The sequence below is a fragment of the Abrus precatorius genome, unplaced genomic scaffold (genome assembly GCF_003935025.1).
Source record: "Abrus precatorius isolate BTA unplaced genomic scaffold, Abrus_2018 Scaffold3, whole genome shotgun sequence".
Lineage (NCBI taxonomy): Eukaryota > Viridiplantae > Streptophyta > Magnoliopsida > Fabales > Fabaceae > Abrus > Abrus precatorius.
In genome coordinates this window covers 1,478,384-1,496,255 of record NW_020874373.1, presented here as the reverse complement: position 1 = coordinate 1,496,255, position 17,872 = coordinate 1,478,384, and the positions used below count along the sequence as shown (strand labels likewise).

General features: G+C 31.4%; 1 protein-coding gene and 1 non-coding gene across 14 annotated transcripts; one reads left to right on the top strand and one right to left on the bottom strand.

Moving 5' to 3' along the window:
• Positions 1-8,002: 8,002 nt before the first annotated feature.
• On the top strand, positions 8,003-16,315 carry LOC113860916 (probable E3 ubiquitin-protein ligase HIP1). 13 transcript variants are annotated; one of them, XM_027493479.1, is made up of 10 exons: positions 8,056-8,209; positions 9,479-9,528; positions 12,147-12,201; positions 12,459-12,870; positions 13,700-13,871; positions 14,010-14,759; positions 14,841-15,256; positions 15,536-15,634; positions 15,719-15,856; positions 15,956-16,315. In XM_027493479.1, exons 5-10 carry the CDS (start codon positions 13,772-13,774, stop codon positions 16,103-16,105), a joined length of 1,653 nt encoding a protein of 550 aa, XP_027349280.1. In that variant the 5' UTR covers positions 8,056-8,209; positions 9,479-9,528; positions 12,147-12,201; positions 12,459-12,870; positions 13,700-13,771; the 3' UTR covers positions 16,106-16,315. The 13 variants fall into 13 exon arrangements, with proteins under 13 accessions (XP_027349272.1, XP_027349281.1, XP_027349280.1 ...); XM_027493473.1 differs by lacking the exon at positions 12,459-12,870; XM_027493482.1 differs by lacking the exon at positions 12,459-12,870 and having other exon boundaries at positions 8,076-8,209; positions 14,055-14,759.
• Positions 16,316-17,268: 953 nt separating this feature from the next.
• On the bottom strand, positions 17,269-17,340 carry TRNAP-AGG. Its single transcript has one exon. It is a non-coding gene; the product is annotated as a tRNA-Pro (tRNA).
• Between the last annotated feature and the right edge of the window lie 532 nt (positions 17,341-17,872).

Genomic DNA, 17,872 nt, shown 5'->3' with positions numbered 1-17,872 from the left:
TCAATTTTGTTACTATCAACTTTATATTTATTACTATTTATATTATTATTATTATTATTATCTTCTTGTTTACGGTGAAAAATGACAATTTGTAAATAAATAATTCAAAGATCAATCTAGAGACTAGATTAGGTCCTCTTTGGATTCTTTTAAGTGTGTTGTTAACGTAATAGTAAAATGGACGTCGCAAATTAAACAATTTAGCAAGAATAGTGAATATGAAACGCGTAAAACTGAATCACAACATAGAAGTTTGTTGCAGAAAGTGCTAAATGTGAAATAAATTGCAGAAATAAGAACTAAATTGCGTATAAGAAAATAAGCAAAAGGAATATAAATTAAAATGCAGAAAGGTAAATGTGCAGGAATGTAAATATGCGGAAATACGACTCCTCGCAACAGCAAACAGCGGCCACCGTGAGTCTCCTTATAGCTGGCGTCTGGCGCGATACAAGGTTTCAGCATTTCAGAGAATTTAGGTGCGGTGTTAGGGTGCAAAAAGTCATCTCCTGTAAAATGGCGTTTTGAAGTATTTATAGGTAAGAAGAACACCACCGTTCTCCTCCTTTTGCGGGCACTTCTTAGTAACTACCTTCAACTGTTGATGCCCATTATCCATGATTGCTTGTGATCGTGTTGTTGGTTGTGACTTCTTTCGTAATCGCTATCGCCCATGATCTCCTTTGCGTAGTGATGAATGTTGATGACTGTTGATAACCGCTTTTGAATTTTGCAATGACTTGCCCTATTAAGACTTTTTATTTTTCTATCTTTCGAGTGTTTCTGGGAGAAATTTAGGATACTCATTTAGTGTTATGACCTTAGAATAGTTTCTCCTTGACTTCCCTTTTCGACTAATTCTGGGGTTTTTGAGAGCTTGTCTAGGTTTTGTGAACTTAATATTTTCTTTGCTCATTTCTGTTTTTCAAGCAATTCTGGAGGGACTCTGGAGCTCAACTAGACTGGCAGACTTAGAATATTTTTTGACCACTTCCTGTTTTTCGAGCAGTTTTAGGTGTCAGGGACTTGGAAACTCCTCAAAACTCTTCGAAAAGGCCATCAGTCTTGTGGACTTATAATATTTTCTTGTCAGTCCTGTTTTTCAAGCAGTTTTAGGTGTCAATGACTTGAAAACTCCTCAAAAAAAGCCTTCAATTTTGTGGACTTAGAATATTTTCTTGTCAGTCCTATTTTTCAAGCAGTTTTTAAAGAAAAATCAACGAGGTGACAAAAATCTCTAAAATAGCTCGAAATATGTCCTTTTGATATGAAACAAAAAAGTCTTGGATAACTTTGTAATACTTCTCAAGTTTAAACTTATTTTTAGGCTCCTTCCAGACTTTCAACATTTTGTTGAAATGTAACTTCCTTCAACATAATCTTTAACTTAGAAAATTTTCCTTACCCCAAACACTTCCATTCAACTCTTAATACAATTATCAATATTATTAATCTTGTGACTTCTATCCTAATTATTTATACAACTCAAACATTTTAATGATTAAACCAATAAAATTAAAATTATACCTTTAAACTATACTTTCAATTCTATGCATCAAATAGATTACAGATGACATCTACCTTAAAAACGATTTGCAAGACCCTGTCTCTTAGGAAATCTAGCATTCAATCGTTACATCTTCAATTGTTAAACATATTTTTTTTATAATAATTATTGAGAAAATATATGCAAATAATGAAAAGCCATAAAGAAATGTAGTGCCCGTCAAGCAAAAGCACTGAACAAAAAAAGAAGGAAATAACTAGAGAATAAGAGGGTCATTAACGTGCAGTCTACAGACATAATACGAGAATTAACCAAATTAGCACCAGAATTGAAGTTTGCAAGTAATTGTTAGCAAACACTCTGAATCGTGAGTGTCACCATCTAAAATCTAAACATCAAAGTCATTTGAAGACCAAAACAGGTGGCGTAAGTAGCCATTAACAAGTAGCACGAGAACGGTTTTCCAACAAGAAACGCATCCAATTAAATAACGAGTCAAAGCAATCACCCCATCTCCTTTACGATGATGATCAAGAAAAAAGAGATTCATCAAACTAAGTAATGTGCACCTTGACAACATTACTGGGGTGGAGGGACCCGTTCCTTCTTTCATGGGGTGCAGCAATTACTTTGTTTCTTCAATGTAGTTAAGGTTAGAGCGAGTCCACAACCAACAGGGTCACGATGAACCTTTCACCAATCTGTTCTTGTTCTGCCATAAAAACCACGTCAACACGAAGGTCCAACAAATACTATTTATGAAAGGGATTGAAAAATGAAGTAGAACATTATTTTATATATATATATATATATATAAACTAATATAAGACATGAGAAGTGAAAGGTGAGAGAAAAAAATTAATTAGTAAGAGAAAAAAATGGATAATAAAGTAACAACATTAAATATAAACTCTTTATTTGATCTAATAATTATTATTATTATTTTTTATTTTTTGTAATAATAAACTTCTCTTAGTTGAAATAAAAAATATATATATATATATTATGAAATATTTTATTTAGTTTTTTATTTTCAAAGACCAAACAAAAAAATTGTGATATGTGAATAAATTAAATAAAAAAATTCATAAAATTAAAAGGGACTAAAAAATAAAAAAACCATTTAATAAATAAAAATTTCTTAAAAAAGGCTTATTTTTTAAAAATTAAAGTAAAGGATCAAGTAAAAGCAATCATAAATTCTTAATAATAATTTTTTTTAATTAAGCCAGTTTATTTATAAAGTCTAGTACAATATAATTTATTGATTTTAATTTTATTCTTTACAGTTTTGAGCTACAGATTTATTAGTCGAAATGTTATATTTAAGTGATTTAAACAATCTTTTTATTTGACTAATTTATTTAATTTATCCTACAATACTAATAATCTCAAATAGAATTAAACAAGTTTCGATAAACTTCGTTTAGTAGTATCACAAATATTGTTAATATTATTTAATAAACAATGCATACATTTAAATATATATATATATATATATATATATATAATATTTTTGTACAATTTAATACCTTCGAAACTTTTAATTAAAAGAAACATAAAAAAGTTAAGATTAATACAAAATTTTAATACATCATTGTTCAAATTTTTATGTTTAAAGGATATAAATAAAAAAAAACACCAAAATGATTTCATATTCTAAAATTATTTCCTTTAGCTTTCAATACAAAAGAGATTCAATTGAATATGTGATATGATTCTCAATGATTATATTAGTGGTAAATAAAATTTTTAATTCTATACAATTTATCTGAACTCTAAATGATTATAATTATTCAATTCAATTATATTTATTGAAACTCAAATTTAAGATTATAAAACAAATCTGTGTTGACTTTCGACCATCCAGTAAGTAATTTTTTCTAAGGACAAATATACGTGGAAGGTTTTGGGAGCGCTGGCCCGTAAAGTTTTTAACTTGTATTGATATATATTAAATAATATTATAATTCAATTAGTTTAATATTTATTCCAAGTGCTCTAATCCCAATATTTATTATTTTTCACACGATAAAAATTCCGAATCCTTGTCACTCCTACCTCAAACATGGGACATTCGATCCTTGTAATAGGAAGAAAGGATAACACCTACCTTAAAAGCTTATACTTATGGGCTGCCCAGCTTTCCTTACAGCCAATTCATCCCATGCCCAACTCTTGGGTTTTGAGAAGCTCACCCCCATTGTTTTTGTTGTTCTTTTCTGTTTCTTATTCAAAATTTAAAAAACAAAAAAACGAAGATAAGATGATGATTTTATTTTAAAAACATTTTTTTTTCTAAAATTAAAACAGTTTCTTAAAGTCTGGTATTCAAATTATAAGCTAGTTATAATTTTGAAATTTTAGAACTTAAAACTCATAATTAAACCAAACAAGGGCTTAGTGGTTGGGTTAAACTTGCCGTACTAAGCACGGTTCCGATACTCTGAGACTCTAGTGGATGTTAAAAAGAGTTGGGGAATCGAGCCAATGAAAAACACTAGCCACTGATAAATACAAATTAAAGAAGATCGAAGGCCAACATAACAATAGTGCATCTATTTATTTATTCATTTATCAGTGGACCAAAAGAAGTGAAGCATGCATCTTATGTTAATTTGAGATGCTGGGTTGAAACTATATGGTCAAATATGTCATCCTCCTCTTTGTTTGATCACCTAATTTGGTGTACCACCGGTGACATTGCAAATTCGCAAGTGGAAAAGTGAGTGGGGACTTGGTGAATTAATGCTGTCAATTGAGACATTAGCCAAGCCTGACCCATTGCATATGCTCTCGTCGTTGGATTGTTCTTTGTGAGTTAGGTCCACTGTCCACACACATGCCCCTTTTTTTATTCGTCTTTTCCTCCCAATGCATTGTACATTACATTTATCACCATTCTACCTTTCTTCCTCAGTTTTTCCCTTTAATAATAAAAACAGAGAGAGGATTTCACTTTATTGAGTTACATGCTTTGAAAATCTTGAATAAGAGATAAAGCATTGTGTCGACATACATGCCATGTCGATTATATATTATGAACGTTGACAGAGTCACTAAATTAAAACCCGCAAGAATAAACCTCCACTCGTAGCCATCAATTGTATTAACAAGGCCTTTGTTAAACATCAACCAAATATAATTCCGAAGAAACATATTATGCATGGGGATATTCAACACGAGGACCACGTGTTGACAAAAAAAATGTTGTAATGAATATCTGACTAATTCAGTTTAAGTCTAGATTATTAGTATATGTAAACAGTTTTATATTATTATTCAAGTATATAATGTGATGTTATTAAAGAAGTATATGAATTTTGACGCAGTGTATATAATTAGCGTTAATAACAAATCATTATAATACGTGTCAAAATTTAAGTCCTCACGTTTCTTTTGGAACAAGGAAGCTTGCATGGACGGATTCAGTGTTACAGGTTACTGCAGGCTATATTGATAAAATTCGTTGTCTGTAGTTATTGTCCTGATGAGTCTCACATGGAATGCTATCAAAAGTAAAAGGATAAACACAAAACTCAGTGGACAATTGTTTGCAATCTTATTGAAATTGCTGATTAACTCTTACAAGTGTATGTATTTGAGATTAACTCGTATTCATTCTGTGCGTTAGTGTATGTTCCTAATAGCGTAATTGAATGAATAATTTACCAATTAAAATCTAAATGGTTTTCGATCAATTATTAAGAACAAAATCCCAACGGTCTACCTCCGTTCATGACTTTCAAGTGTGTATATATTGAAAAGTTTAGGAACAATTAAATTTATAATCCTCTTTATGTTACTTGTAAATCTTCTTCCACGCATGTAAGACTAGTTTTTCTTTCAAATACTGAAACTTCAAGTCTTTTTATTTTTCTGTACGATCGAAGTTCATAAAATTTTCAACTTCACTAATATTGCTGATCATTTTTGCCACTCTCGTGCATAAATGTTCGCTACTTCTAATTATTATTAGTTTAATTTAATCTAGTAATGTTTTAGATTAACTCAAATAAAAACTGTTCATTTCTAGAAAAATTGTATCCGAATTTTGGCAAATATAAATTTTTCTCCATTAGTTTTATTTTAGGTCTATATCTATTTTATATATAACTATATTTTGTAGTGTTTAAGAGATAATCCTTTGAGGGAAAGGAAGGGAGAAACATATCTTTCAATTTTAAATTAAAAAATTATATATTATTTATGATGATAAATATATGATTAATATAATAAATTTATATTAATATATTAATTTATATTTATATTTTTTAAAAATTATTTATTTAAAGTAAATAATTTAACCTTTTCCTCTTTCCTTCAAAATCCTATCTTTCTAAACAACTCCTAAAAAAATTATATTAAAAATTCAATTTAAACTCATTCCTAAAAATTAACATAAAAAGAAGAGTTGTTGAAGTTTAATAAAAAAACAATTTAATCATATATTTAACCAATATGAAATATTTAAACACATTCCATGCTTGGGATTGAACATTTGATATATAAAATTTGCAAAATTAAATATTTATAAATAGTCTAATATTCAAATTAAAAAGCTTTGATATCGTTTTAACAAAATTCAATTCAACTCATTCATAAAAATATTACTCAAACCTTATAAAAAATATCATGATTATATAAATTTTTAAAATTATCCTAGCTACTAACACTAATAAATGCACATGAGATTTTTCAACAAGTCATTTTATAAGGACATAGTCTATGTTGATATAATTCAATTATGCAACAGTTTTTTTTTAAAAGTTAACTCATTAATACAATTTGTTCTTAAAATTAACTTATAGAAAAAAGTTACTCAAACTTTATACAAAATTTATACTATATAGTCTTTTTAACAAATAATCCTAGCTACTAATTACACTAATAAATGTGAATAAAAATTATCAAGAAGTCATCTTACGTGGAAACAATCGATATTGATAAAGTTGAATCATTCATGGGTCTTTTCTAATTAATAGTTTGTGATAAATATGTTGAATATTGAAAATATTTAGTATAAAAATAAAATTATGTGATTGCAAAATGAAGTTTATATTCAAGTTAAGAGACACAGGGTTCCCATAAATAAACAATTTGATGCATATATACAGTCCTTAAAAAAACAATCTATTAGTGTGTATTGGATAATTACTTTTCATATGAGTTTGATTTTTAAAAAATTCTTAAATTATTAATACATATTTGTTGAATTAACTTTACCAAAATTTTGACTGTAATTGGTAACATAAATTTATAGCCAGTCTATATTTGTTAAATGTAAAAATAAATTATTGGAGTCATCATAATAAAAACAAATTATACTTTTAAAATTTGTTGAATAAACATTTAATTTATAGCTTATACCGGTTAAGTATAAATTATAAATCTCTCTTTTTTTAATTATAATATTGTATTAGTATAATATTACATAATTTTTACGTCATTTAATATATTTTAGTTAATTTAATTAAACAATTCTATTTCAAAACTATAAATTTTCATTAATTTATGGAAAAACCAAACGCAACTTTGATAAATACTTGGATAAAAATAACGAGAACTCTTTAAAACAAAGAAATCATATTTCTATTTTGAAAAATTAGAGATAAATAGAAAAAAGTAAATAAAAAATAGTTATACTAATTCATCTGATAATAATTAAGGTAATGTTAAGACTTTGACTGGGGTTAATATTTTATACTTTCTTGACAATTAAAAACATGAAGTAAGAAACTTCACAATTACTTAAATATTATTTCACATCTAAACTCAATCTTTAATTTTTTTTTTTGCAGTTTTTTAATTTATATATTCAGTAGTAATTGATATTTTTTTCTCAGAGAATGATTTGATTAACTCAAACTTCCTCCTTAAAAAAAAATTATTTTTTAAAATTTTATTATGATCAATTTAAATTATTGAAAATAAAATTTATTATTCCATATTTTTACGTCACTATAAAATAATTTTTAAACTTAATTGTCATCGGATCTTATTTCTTAATTTTTTATTTCATAAAAGTAAATTTTATAATTTATTATATAAAAAAATCATTTTTAATAGAAAAAAAAGCATTTTTATATTTTTTTTAGAAAATAACCGACTTTATAATTATTTAGTAATGCTATTTTAAAATTTTATTTAAATTCTTAACTATCCAAATAACACGTGGCCTCGTGCTACACGTAGCGATGAGTTATACGAATTACGAGTATAAAGTGTGTTTAAAGTTGGGGTGTTAGTCAACACGCGTCTATGAACCTCTAAAACTGTCGCGGCCGGGGCGCGAAGCATATGTTATGCATTTTGGCGCAACGTAGCGACCACCAAAAAACCGTATCCATATTCCATCGTCGTTAAAATAAAATATACAAAATATAATTAAATCCTTTCGAAGCATTAATTATGATTATCACAATTGACAATTAATTAAAACACTAAACTAATTTTTAGCATCAATAAAAAGGAATTAATAAGGGTATACGGATTGTATCGGTAACCGGTAAGAATGTGGCAGTGGAGAGGAAGGGGAATTTCTCCTCCTCTTGTTTCTTATTACATCGAACAACTGCTTTATTTCATTGTCTCCTTCTTCTTCTTCTCTCTCTTTTCTCTTCTGCAACTCTCTCTATCTCTCTCATCTTGCGTATTTGAGATCGTTACTCAACCGGCGTTGGGTTCTCACCGATTCCTAAGGCACGTTTATCTGCTTGATTCCCTTCTATCTATTCTTTATTCTATCGTTTTTTAATTTTCCTGCTTCTATCAGCATAATAATTCGTCCACGATCACACGCTTTCTCTCTCTGTTTTTTTGGTATGAGCTCGCTTCGTCAGTTTCGCCTTTTCTTCTGATCTTTTTTCCTTTTTGTTGTTGATTTGTTTCTGATGCGTCATCGGGATCTTCACGCTGGTTTTTTAGTTTTTTTTTTTGGGTCGGAGAAGAGCGCGTGTTGTCCTTTCCACGCGCTTGTCTCTGACGATGTCGCTGATCCTCTGATTGTTTGGTTGTGAGTTTTGGATTTCCTTTCGGAAATTATATAGTTTGTTAGCTTAGATTTTTTATTTTTTTTCTTTCTAAATTTTGATTAGTTTTTTTTTTTTTTCTGGATTTGCTTGTGTTTCGTGTTCCTCGGCTTGTGTGATAGAAACATATCAAGTGTCTGGTGAGAATGGTAGAAAACAGTGTTAATCCATTTATGTTTCATCTTAGCATTGATATTTCCACTTATTATATATGAAAATAAAATGAAATAAAATTGTTTATCGGCTGATTTTGCTGGCATAATTGTTGTTTTGTAAGTGTATCAATTCATGGTTCTTTGCTTTAGAAAGTCGTAAGTCTTAACCCTTCATAAGCCCTTAGTTCTGTTTGACTGTTTCTCGTAGTCGTCTTTTTTTGGTTTGTTTTGTGCTTTTTCCTAAAGGAATCTTATCTGGTAGTATATTCTTTCATCGTTGATGCCTTCGTGTGCAACTGCATTCAATTATTTAGGTCCGATTCGAAGTACTAAATAACCCATTTTCATCTGCTTATGTTGCATGATGGATATAAATGGCAGAAAGCTTTCTCACTTAATATCTCTTTGTAGAAGAAGGGAAAAAACAATGGATTACTGCTATTTGTTCATACTACAGTATGCAGTTCATATCCTGTCTCTTAGTGAGCATTTCTTCCCTTTTCTTATGTAAGAAAGGGAAAATCTTTTTCACTGTGTTCCTCTCATATTTGGTTGTCTTTATATGTATGTCATATGGGGTGCAGTTCCTCTCTTCCAGCATATTGGTTTTATCTTTATAGTTTATTATTTAAATTGTGGTATTTTCCTTTTGCAGCTAAACTAACATGTGCTGAGTACTAATTGTCTATCAAGAATTATAGTTTTGAATATTGGAAGCTTTGACTGATATGTTGGTCTGGTTTTTATTAGAATCAATTAGGTTTAGATGGGTTTTTATTATGCAGGTTTCTTGCTGCTGTTGATGTATTGTACATGATTACCTCTACATGTGCTGGTGAGATGTGCTTTCATTGGAAATTCTCCTTCGTTCCCTCTCTTCCTCACCTTTTCTTAGTAATAACTTACTCTTCACAGATCTTTTCAGAAAGGTTTATTACCCTCTATACCTGTGGGTTTATACTTTAAAAATTTGTTATTATTATTATTGGCAAAAACTGGTTTTGCCTTCGCATTTGCATTGTGCAGGTTATGGAAGTGGGTGAATTCTTCTTCACTTGGTCTATTCCATTACATTGTCTGAATTGCAGATGGTATCGTAGGTCCTTCTCAATCTTGAATTAATGGGGTGACTATAGAACCGATGAGTCATGACTTTGGCATGTTCAGTTTCCTCGGTATTTATTAGCATGATATGCTGCAGTTATGGAGTGTTATAAGCCAATATTCATGTAGGAAGAAGAGAGTATATTGTACCAAAAATCTTGGTTAACTTGAAGAGTTGTATGAGCCTTGTTCAGCTGGAATGTGTCTTTTAGATCATGGTCATCCATCTTCTGGAATTGGATGGTTGTTTGATGTGAAATGGCCTAGCATTTGTTTTGAGGATGTTGTGGCAATAGATTTGTCACATCCGATGTTTAGTGATGCAAGATATTGGAGTGGGCTGTTACAGGAAGCATAGGGGGAGGGGGGGGGTCATGGAACTTTTAAAATACCATTGTTATTGTTCTAATTGCTGTTTTGAGGTGCTATGATTTGGATGTTGGTAAACCTCAGTACAATCTGTCCCATAGCTTGTCAAATGCTTGTTCTCTTAGTATGGAATCTGCTATGGAGTTTATGCTGTTTAGGGGGGGCTGGTATAATGAGTTTAGAAGCACACTTTTCAAAGAGCATTCACAACACATTAATATGCACTATGCAGACTGCAATTTTGAACCATTAGTGCATACCATAGATGGAGGAGTCTGCTATAATGTCATGCATCCACTCTTAAATGACATCAGCTGCCCTTTATGTTGGTACAGCTTCTGGTTCTGCAAACTGTTGGTTTCTTCAATATTGCAACAATTCATGGTTGGGATCGGTGTAGTGCTGGATCATTGTTCGTTGACTCTGAAGGTGTTTGATAAGCCTGAGTTGGTTACATAATCTTCACTTGAATGTTGAGGAATGAAATGAAACTAGTGTCATGGTGTTGATTGTCTAACCAGATTGCAGGGAAACTCTTCCTTTTGCTTTACCATTTATGGGGGATAGAAAATATATTACTTCCATGTTCAAGCCCACAATCATAATCTTTATTTGTCTTGCCTTACTGGTGCCAATGGACAGTCTTAACAGGACAAACAATTGTACTTATTTGGAAATTTCCATCTTTTTATGTAAAGCCAATATACCACTTGATTATAGCTTGAAAGATGAACGTAGATAGGAATGTGTTTGATAGAAATAAAATATTATATACAAAATTATTGAACACCAAACCCTTTGAAAGCGTAGTTATTGATTGTCTGTTTAGCTGTTCGGATTTCATTTTATATTTGGATTGTAGAGAAATCTAAAACTAAAGTTAAAAGTTTAATTCGGATTTCATTTACTGTTTTTAATTATCAATGGTTTAATAATACTTCACTGTTGAGTTTTTATCATTTTTGTTAGTGTGTTTGGATCAGCTTATTTTGCATTAAAAATTGCTTATAATCAAAATGCCCCAGACAGAGCTTTTAGCTGAAAAGCTATTTTTGGGTTAAAATTAAGCATAACTAAAGATGATGGACACTGGCATATAATCAAAATTATAAATTTTAAAATATGCAAGCTGATATTCAGTAGCCCAAGCACTTTTTAAACAAGTTTATTCAATTTATCATGGTATATTAAAGGTAACGAATTGTGTGAAGCCTTCTTTCCTTTGCCTGCAGAAGCTAGGTTTTTTGAATTTCTGCTTATACGATAATGATTTTATATTTTTCTATCTAATGTAATATTCAATATACAATATAATATTCTCTTCTATTATTTTTCTTGTAAAAATTCTGTCTAGTAGTAGTAAACAGTTTTTTTCAGACTCTGTTCTATCAGCTTTCATCAATCCATTCCTCTACCTTTTTTACCTAAGGTAATAGGTACACACATCTCTCTCTCTCTCCTTTTCTCTCTCTCCCTCTCAAAGTAAAACATTTTGGTTTTGTTCTTGAAGCAAATTTCACTATATCAGTGCTTTGTATTTTTTTTCCCTCCAAAAGTTGTGGGGGGAAATTTTTTGTGTTTGTTTCACTATTGCTGGTTCATAGGATTTACTTAAAAAAATTTTATGTTTCTTTGGTCTTGTCATGATTACTGATTGCTGATTAGAGGGCACAGATAGGAGAGCTGTTTAACCCCCTATATACTTGATGCCTGTGCATAGTTGATTATGATTTTTAAGTGCAGGAAAAGATTAGAAAATGCTAACCCCTTCTAATACTTGCTAAACCTTGGCCAGGTAATATCTGATGCGTTAGTCATCCTATTTTCCAATCCTTCCTCTTTTTATTAAATCAATCCTAACTCTTGCTACCATTCATGATAAGCTAGAGTGAGGATCCATTATCTACTTTAAATCTCATCGATGTCATTTTTTTCTTCCATGTGTTCACTTTTTGAGTCCTCTTTGTTTTCTTGCCTCAGACTAGAAGGTGCTCTTTCTGTATCAGTGGATAGAGGCGTGAGTAAATGGCTTCAAGTGAGTGGACTTATTTGGGGCTATTGGTAATTTATTATGGTTAAGGATACCATGAGTGGCAAGTATTTAGTGTTCATGGGCTAGTTCCTTAGATTGTGAATTCCTTCCCTCCTGAAATAATTGCTAGTGGTGATTATCCTCATTGGTCAAATTGTTGTATGTGGCCATTATTTATGCTTCAATTTTCATGCATGCCTATTGATGGCATTTTAACTCGTCAAGCTTATAACCATAATCTTTCATGCAATTTTTGGCAGTATCGTTGGATTGGGAGCATAGAGCTTTGTCCTCTTTGCTGATTAAAAACATCATCTTGAATCTTGATATTGAATAAGCTTATATAAGCTAGTTATTTACGTACTACTCAATGAAATTAAATAGTCCAGCTGGGGATCATTGTTTAGGCCTAGATGGTATTGAATGGAAAATGGTGAAATCTGATGAATAATATCTGAGAAATCTATGGAATTTGTTTTAATGATGTGGAAGTAGCAATGGTGGCTCGTGGCTGTATTATTGCATATGCTGTAAGTGAAAAAGAAAAGTCTGGCTAGATGCAATTGTAGTAGTCTCTTTTTCTAATACAAGGGGTGTCCTGGAAAGACTTATTCTGATCGCACACATCTTACATCATCTCTATTTTCTAGGCATTGACCCCCTGCTGTGCTGGTCAGTAGTTTCTCTTCCTACCCATGTTGTGTTGCCCTTGACATCCTACCTGGAATTCATGATAATGAGAACTATTAAATTTTACGTAAAAAATATCCTACGGGATTTGTGACTTCTGACCCCACACACTTTCACATTTCTGTATGCATATCTCTAATATTCCTATCCCTTCCCCCCCCCCACACACACACAAACACCCTAAACTTGATTTGCATTAAAAAAAATGGCCTCAATCACGGTGCAATAATGCTTGGCACATCATACAAAATGAATTTGGGTTTTGATTGTGGTATTGAATCCTTAAATGCTTAAGCAACATTTTGTTGCTTTGGCATTAAAGAAAACTCAATTCTGAATTTTGATTTATATAATCCTAATAACATTCATTTTGTCAAAATCACTTATAGATAAAAGTATCTAAATGTTAATCATGTTACTCAACTCAATTCTGACCAAAATCAAATTTGCAAATTCTTATCCAAACACTAATAATTAGATTCTTTGTCAAATGTGGTTGACTCTAAATATTTGCTACTTGCTCAAGATCCTACATGCAATATTTGTGTTGTTGTGGAAGTGTTTGGTTTGAATTTAGCATCTATGCCAGTGTTTAGGTTATGCGTTGTGATTTTCTTTTACATATTTATTTTGAAGAGATTTGTATGAGCAATATGCATGTTTATTTTTGTTTTAATGTTATTGCATATGCTGCAATCACAGTTGACCTTTGGTCTCTTACAATCATTGTTGTGGCTTGGAAGCAGCTTTCCTTGGTTGTTAATTATTAATCTTAATATTGAATTTCTAAAGATGCTCTTTCACTTTGCAGGTTGTAAGTTATTTGCCGATCTGACTCAACTATTCTATCTATTTTGAAACCCATAGATTGCAAGTGACATTTATGGGGCATAGGCACTTATATAACGCATCTCCATTATTTGAGGGTGAGCCTGACCAGAATTGGAATCATATGCATACCGATCAACATTATGTGCACCTTGGTAATCTTAAATATACATGCCTCACTTCCATTTGTATTTTGGTGCTTTAGGCTTTTTTTTCCCTTCAAAAAACATGTAAGTAACTTCAAAGATTGCAGCAGCACCATGTTACTTATATTAGACGGATTTCTATTGCAGGTAGGACTAGCACTTCTGAGAATGGTTCTTTTATTTATCCTGCAGAAAATATGTCTATAGATAGCAATTCGTTCCCCTCACATTGGAACTCTTCCACAAGATCAAATGGATATGCATCCTCAAGTCTCAACATTGATGTAGCCCCTCATCAACCAGATGCATCAGGCACTTCCAGTGATCATTTTATGCATTCATCTAGTGCTGGAGCCTTCTTTGCAGTGTCTGAAAATCATGTAAACCAGCCTCCTCCTTCCAATTATGACAGACAAACATTTCATGTTGATGGTGGTTTTATTGATCTTACAATGGGAAGCGGACGAGGGCCTCAAAAGCGCAAGAGCCCTGGAATTCCTTCAGTCTTTGAGAGAGGTAGTACAAGTAGATACTTTAATGCTGGGAGTTCAACTGATCATCCTATGCCTTCAGAATTAAGGCAGGAGAAGCCAAACATTGATTCTCAATATATGCCCTGGGATCATTTTACTATGACCCCCACATTCAGAGGTTCTGGCCTTTCAATAAAGGGTGAGGGTTCACTCAGGAATGTGAGGAGCCGTTCTTCACTTGATTTGGAATCCAACCTGGCTAGAACCCATTTATCAGGCAATCATTCACACAACTACCCTTCTGTCCCACCACCAGTTGACCATTCTAGCATGGTGGACCTTTCAGGTCAGACTTCTGCCACTTTGACAAGGGATTGGAACCAAATGAACATATCTCCTGCTAATGGACGGGTGTTATTGTCAGGTTAGTTTTCAGTTAATAAATGTTAGTATCAAAACATACACTCCTGGCATTTATATCTAAAACATCTGACTTAAAATGCAGATACAAATGCTTTTGGTCTTGAGACAAATCATTTCCTTGTCGGAAGTGGTGCTGCTGCTAGTAATGCTTCTGTAGATGTTGGGGGTTTCCATCATGAATTTGGTACAAGCAGAAATCCTACAGCTCCTCAATGTTTTCATAATAATCAGACTCAGACTACTAGAGGAATTCGAAGCAACTATTCTCAGAGATCTACTCCAGCTTTTAGAGCTTCTTCAAGCTTGCGCTTGGGACATGTGACATCTTTGGATGATGGATTGCCTATGGTAGCTGAAAGCTACTCTTCTAGACATCCAAGGCCATTGAGCACCATTGGCTGGCGTAATGGTGATAGAAATGGGAGGTCAAGAATTTCCAGTGAAAGATATCGTTCTTTGGCTGAGGAGGGTGGTCTCCATGATCGATTTTCCTCTGAGGTATCTGTCATTATCTCGGGGAACTCTATTTTTGAATATCAGTATTAATGGAAGGATGTGTATGTTTGGAATTTGGAACACTTTTTTTCATGTTTTTTTCCTGTGCACCATAGTAAACCTTAAACAGGGATGGCTTATTTGCAAACTTGAAGCAAATTACTTCATATATTCCCTTGAACTAGTTGGTGTTCATAGGGCAGCAAAATTGTTCTTTCTGTTGTTACTACCACTGGCAGACTGGTTTAATTTTTTTGGTTTGTACTTTTTGTCAACTTTCAGGGTTTCATGGTTGTTGAGCGCGCATCACTGTATGGTTCCAGGAATATGCTTGATCAGCACCGAGACATGAGGATGGACATAGATAACATGAGTTATGAGGTGATTATTAATTTATTACTGTTTCTTGTGTTACAATTAGTACCATGTACTAATTTAATTATTTTTTATGATTTGTTTGACCAGGAACTACTAGCACTTGGAGAGAGGATTGGCTTTGTAAACACAGGATTGTCTGAGGACTTGCTTTCCAAGTGTTTGACTGAAACAATATATTGTTCATCTGAGCAAAGTCAAGACGAAGGAAGCTGTGTAATCTGTCTGGTATGTTTTAATTTTTATATTCATAATTTCATAGTAAACATTTTAGATGTCTTTGGATATCATTAATCAGGTGCTTACGTTTTTTGTTGAAAATTACAGGAAGAGTACAAGAACATGGACGATGTTGGGACACTTAAAACTTGTGGACATGACTACCATGTGAGCTGCATTAAAAAGTGGTTATCTATGAAGAAACTATGTCCAATCTGCAAATCCTCGGTTTTGCCCGAGGATACGAAGGATAAATAACTTCTATTGTAGTATGATTATTCTCATTTTGTATATATATTTGGACATCCCTCACGGTGGAGGAAACAAACTTGCTTTCGGAGATGTTGTAACAGGAATGCTACTACTTTATGTCAATGTATTTGTTTTCGGCTTCGATCTCAATTCTGCGAAGCCTTTCAATGGATCTGAACTACTCGTGTTTGATATGGGAAAATGTTTATTTATTTGTAAAAATGCTAACTTGTCTTCGTCTTGTTTTCACAAATTTGTTAAAATCTTTGGAAGGAGACCAGATTAAAATAATGACAGTTTTATAAAAAAAAAAAAGATTTATTCAATTTAATCATAAAAATAAATTACATTTTGGTATGGTTTGATTTAAATATAATATTAAATTCAATCTAAATACACGTTTAGATAGATTATTTTAATAAAATGATTGTTTTTTTTTCTTTCTCAAAGTCACAATAAATAAGTTATTATTATTTTTAAATAAGCTTATCTAAACATGCACTAATTTGATCCAATTAAAAATAATTTTAATTGAATTGAATGATTTGTTCTTATTTTATTATCTCACCTTATGTTTTAAAATCATTAAATAATCAGCTCATTGTCCCTCAAGTCAGGGAGACATTTTTAGCCTCAAATGAGGAGATTCAACATCATAAAAGTGGAGACAAAATTTTATTAGTTTTATCTCGTACAGTTTTTTGCGAGTGAAAGAATGCATTTTTCCACCCTAAATTGTATATAGGTCGCACCTATGATTCTGACTGATACTGTAGTCAATACACTATTCCTCAGATATGTTCTAATGTTGAGGTGTGTGTAATGGATATTATAGTTAGACGTTATGTTCGTGCTCAGTTCGATCCTAACGCCAAGAACAATTACCAGAAAAATCTTCAGTTGTATAATCTTGAATAATTGTAGTTGGATGAGATAAGTATTATATGGATGTTGGTGTTTTTCTTATTCTTCTCGTTGACATTTTTATTCTTACTGCAATCAAAGTGCTGATATATATATATATATATATATTTTTTTTAATTATGCGCATGGACGATGGAAATTACATCTTTAATTTATTCCATCTATGTATTATTCTGTAAAAAGCAGAATGCTTACGTCATGTGAACCTCTGTCGTTTGCTTCGTCGAGAAAGTACCAAAAGTTTTGGGGCATTCCGAGAATTGAACTCGGGACCTCTCGCACCCTAAGCGAGAATCATACCACTAGACCAAATGCCCTTGGTTCTACGAAGAAACTTGTATAACATATTTATTGCTTCTTGATCGATCTGATTTTTTTCTTCACTGCATCAGCTAAAATAAAACTACAAAGCATGCATAAGTTTTTATTGTTTTGATTTTGCAAATAAGAGAGACATGTCTTGTGATAATGTTCTTCTGAATTAATAATGATAGCTTATTTTATAAGATTTGAAAAATTATTAAAGAAAAAAAAAACTCAAAGACATGACGACACTTTCAAGTTTGGTGTAAGTTTATAAATTATTTGATAGTGTATATTTTTAGAAAAGTGACATAGCTATGTTTTATACTTTTATGAGAGTTGGACATGTTTATCTTCTATGAAATAAGCAAAAGACTTATGAAATAAATTATTAACTTTTGTTTTCACTCATACTTTTTTACTTATATGAAAATTTATTTAAAACCAATTATTATTATATTAAATTTTATTTAGGAACGATATTTTTAGCCATAATTGACAGAGCTGAAAGAGAGTAAATCGATTCTTTGAATTCAATGGTAGCGA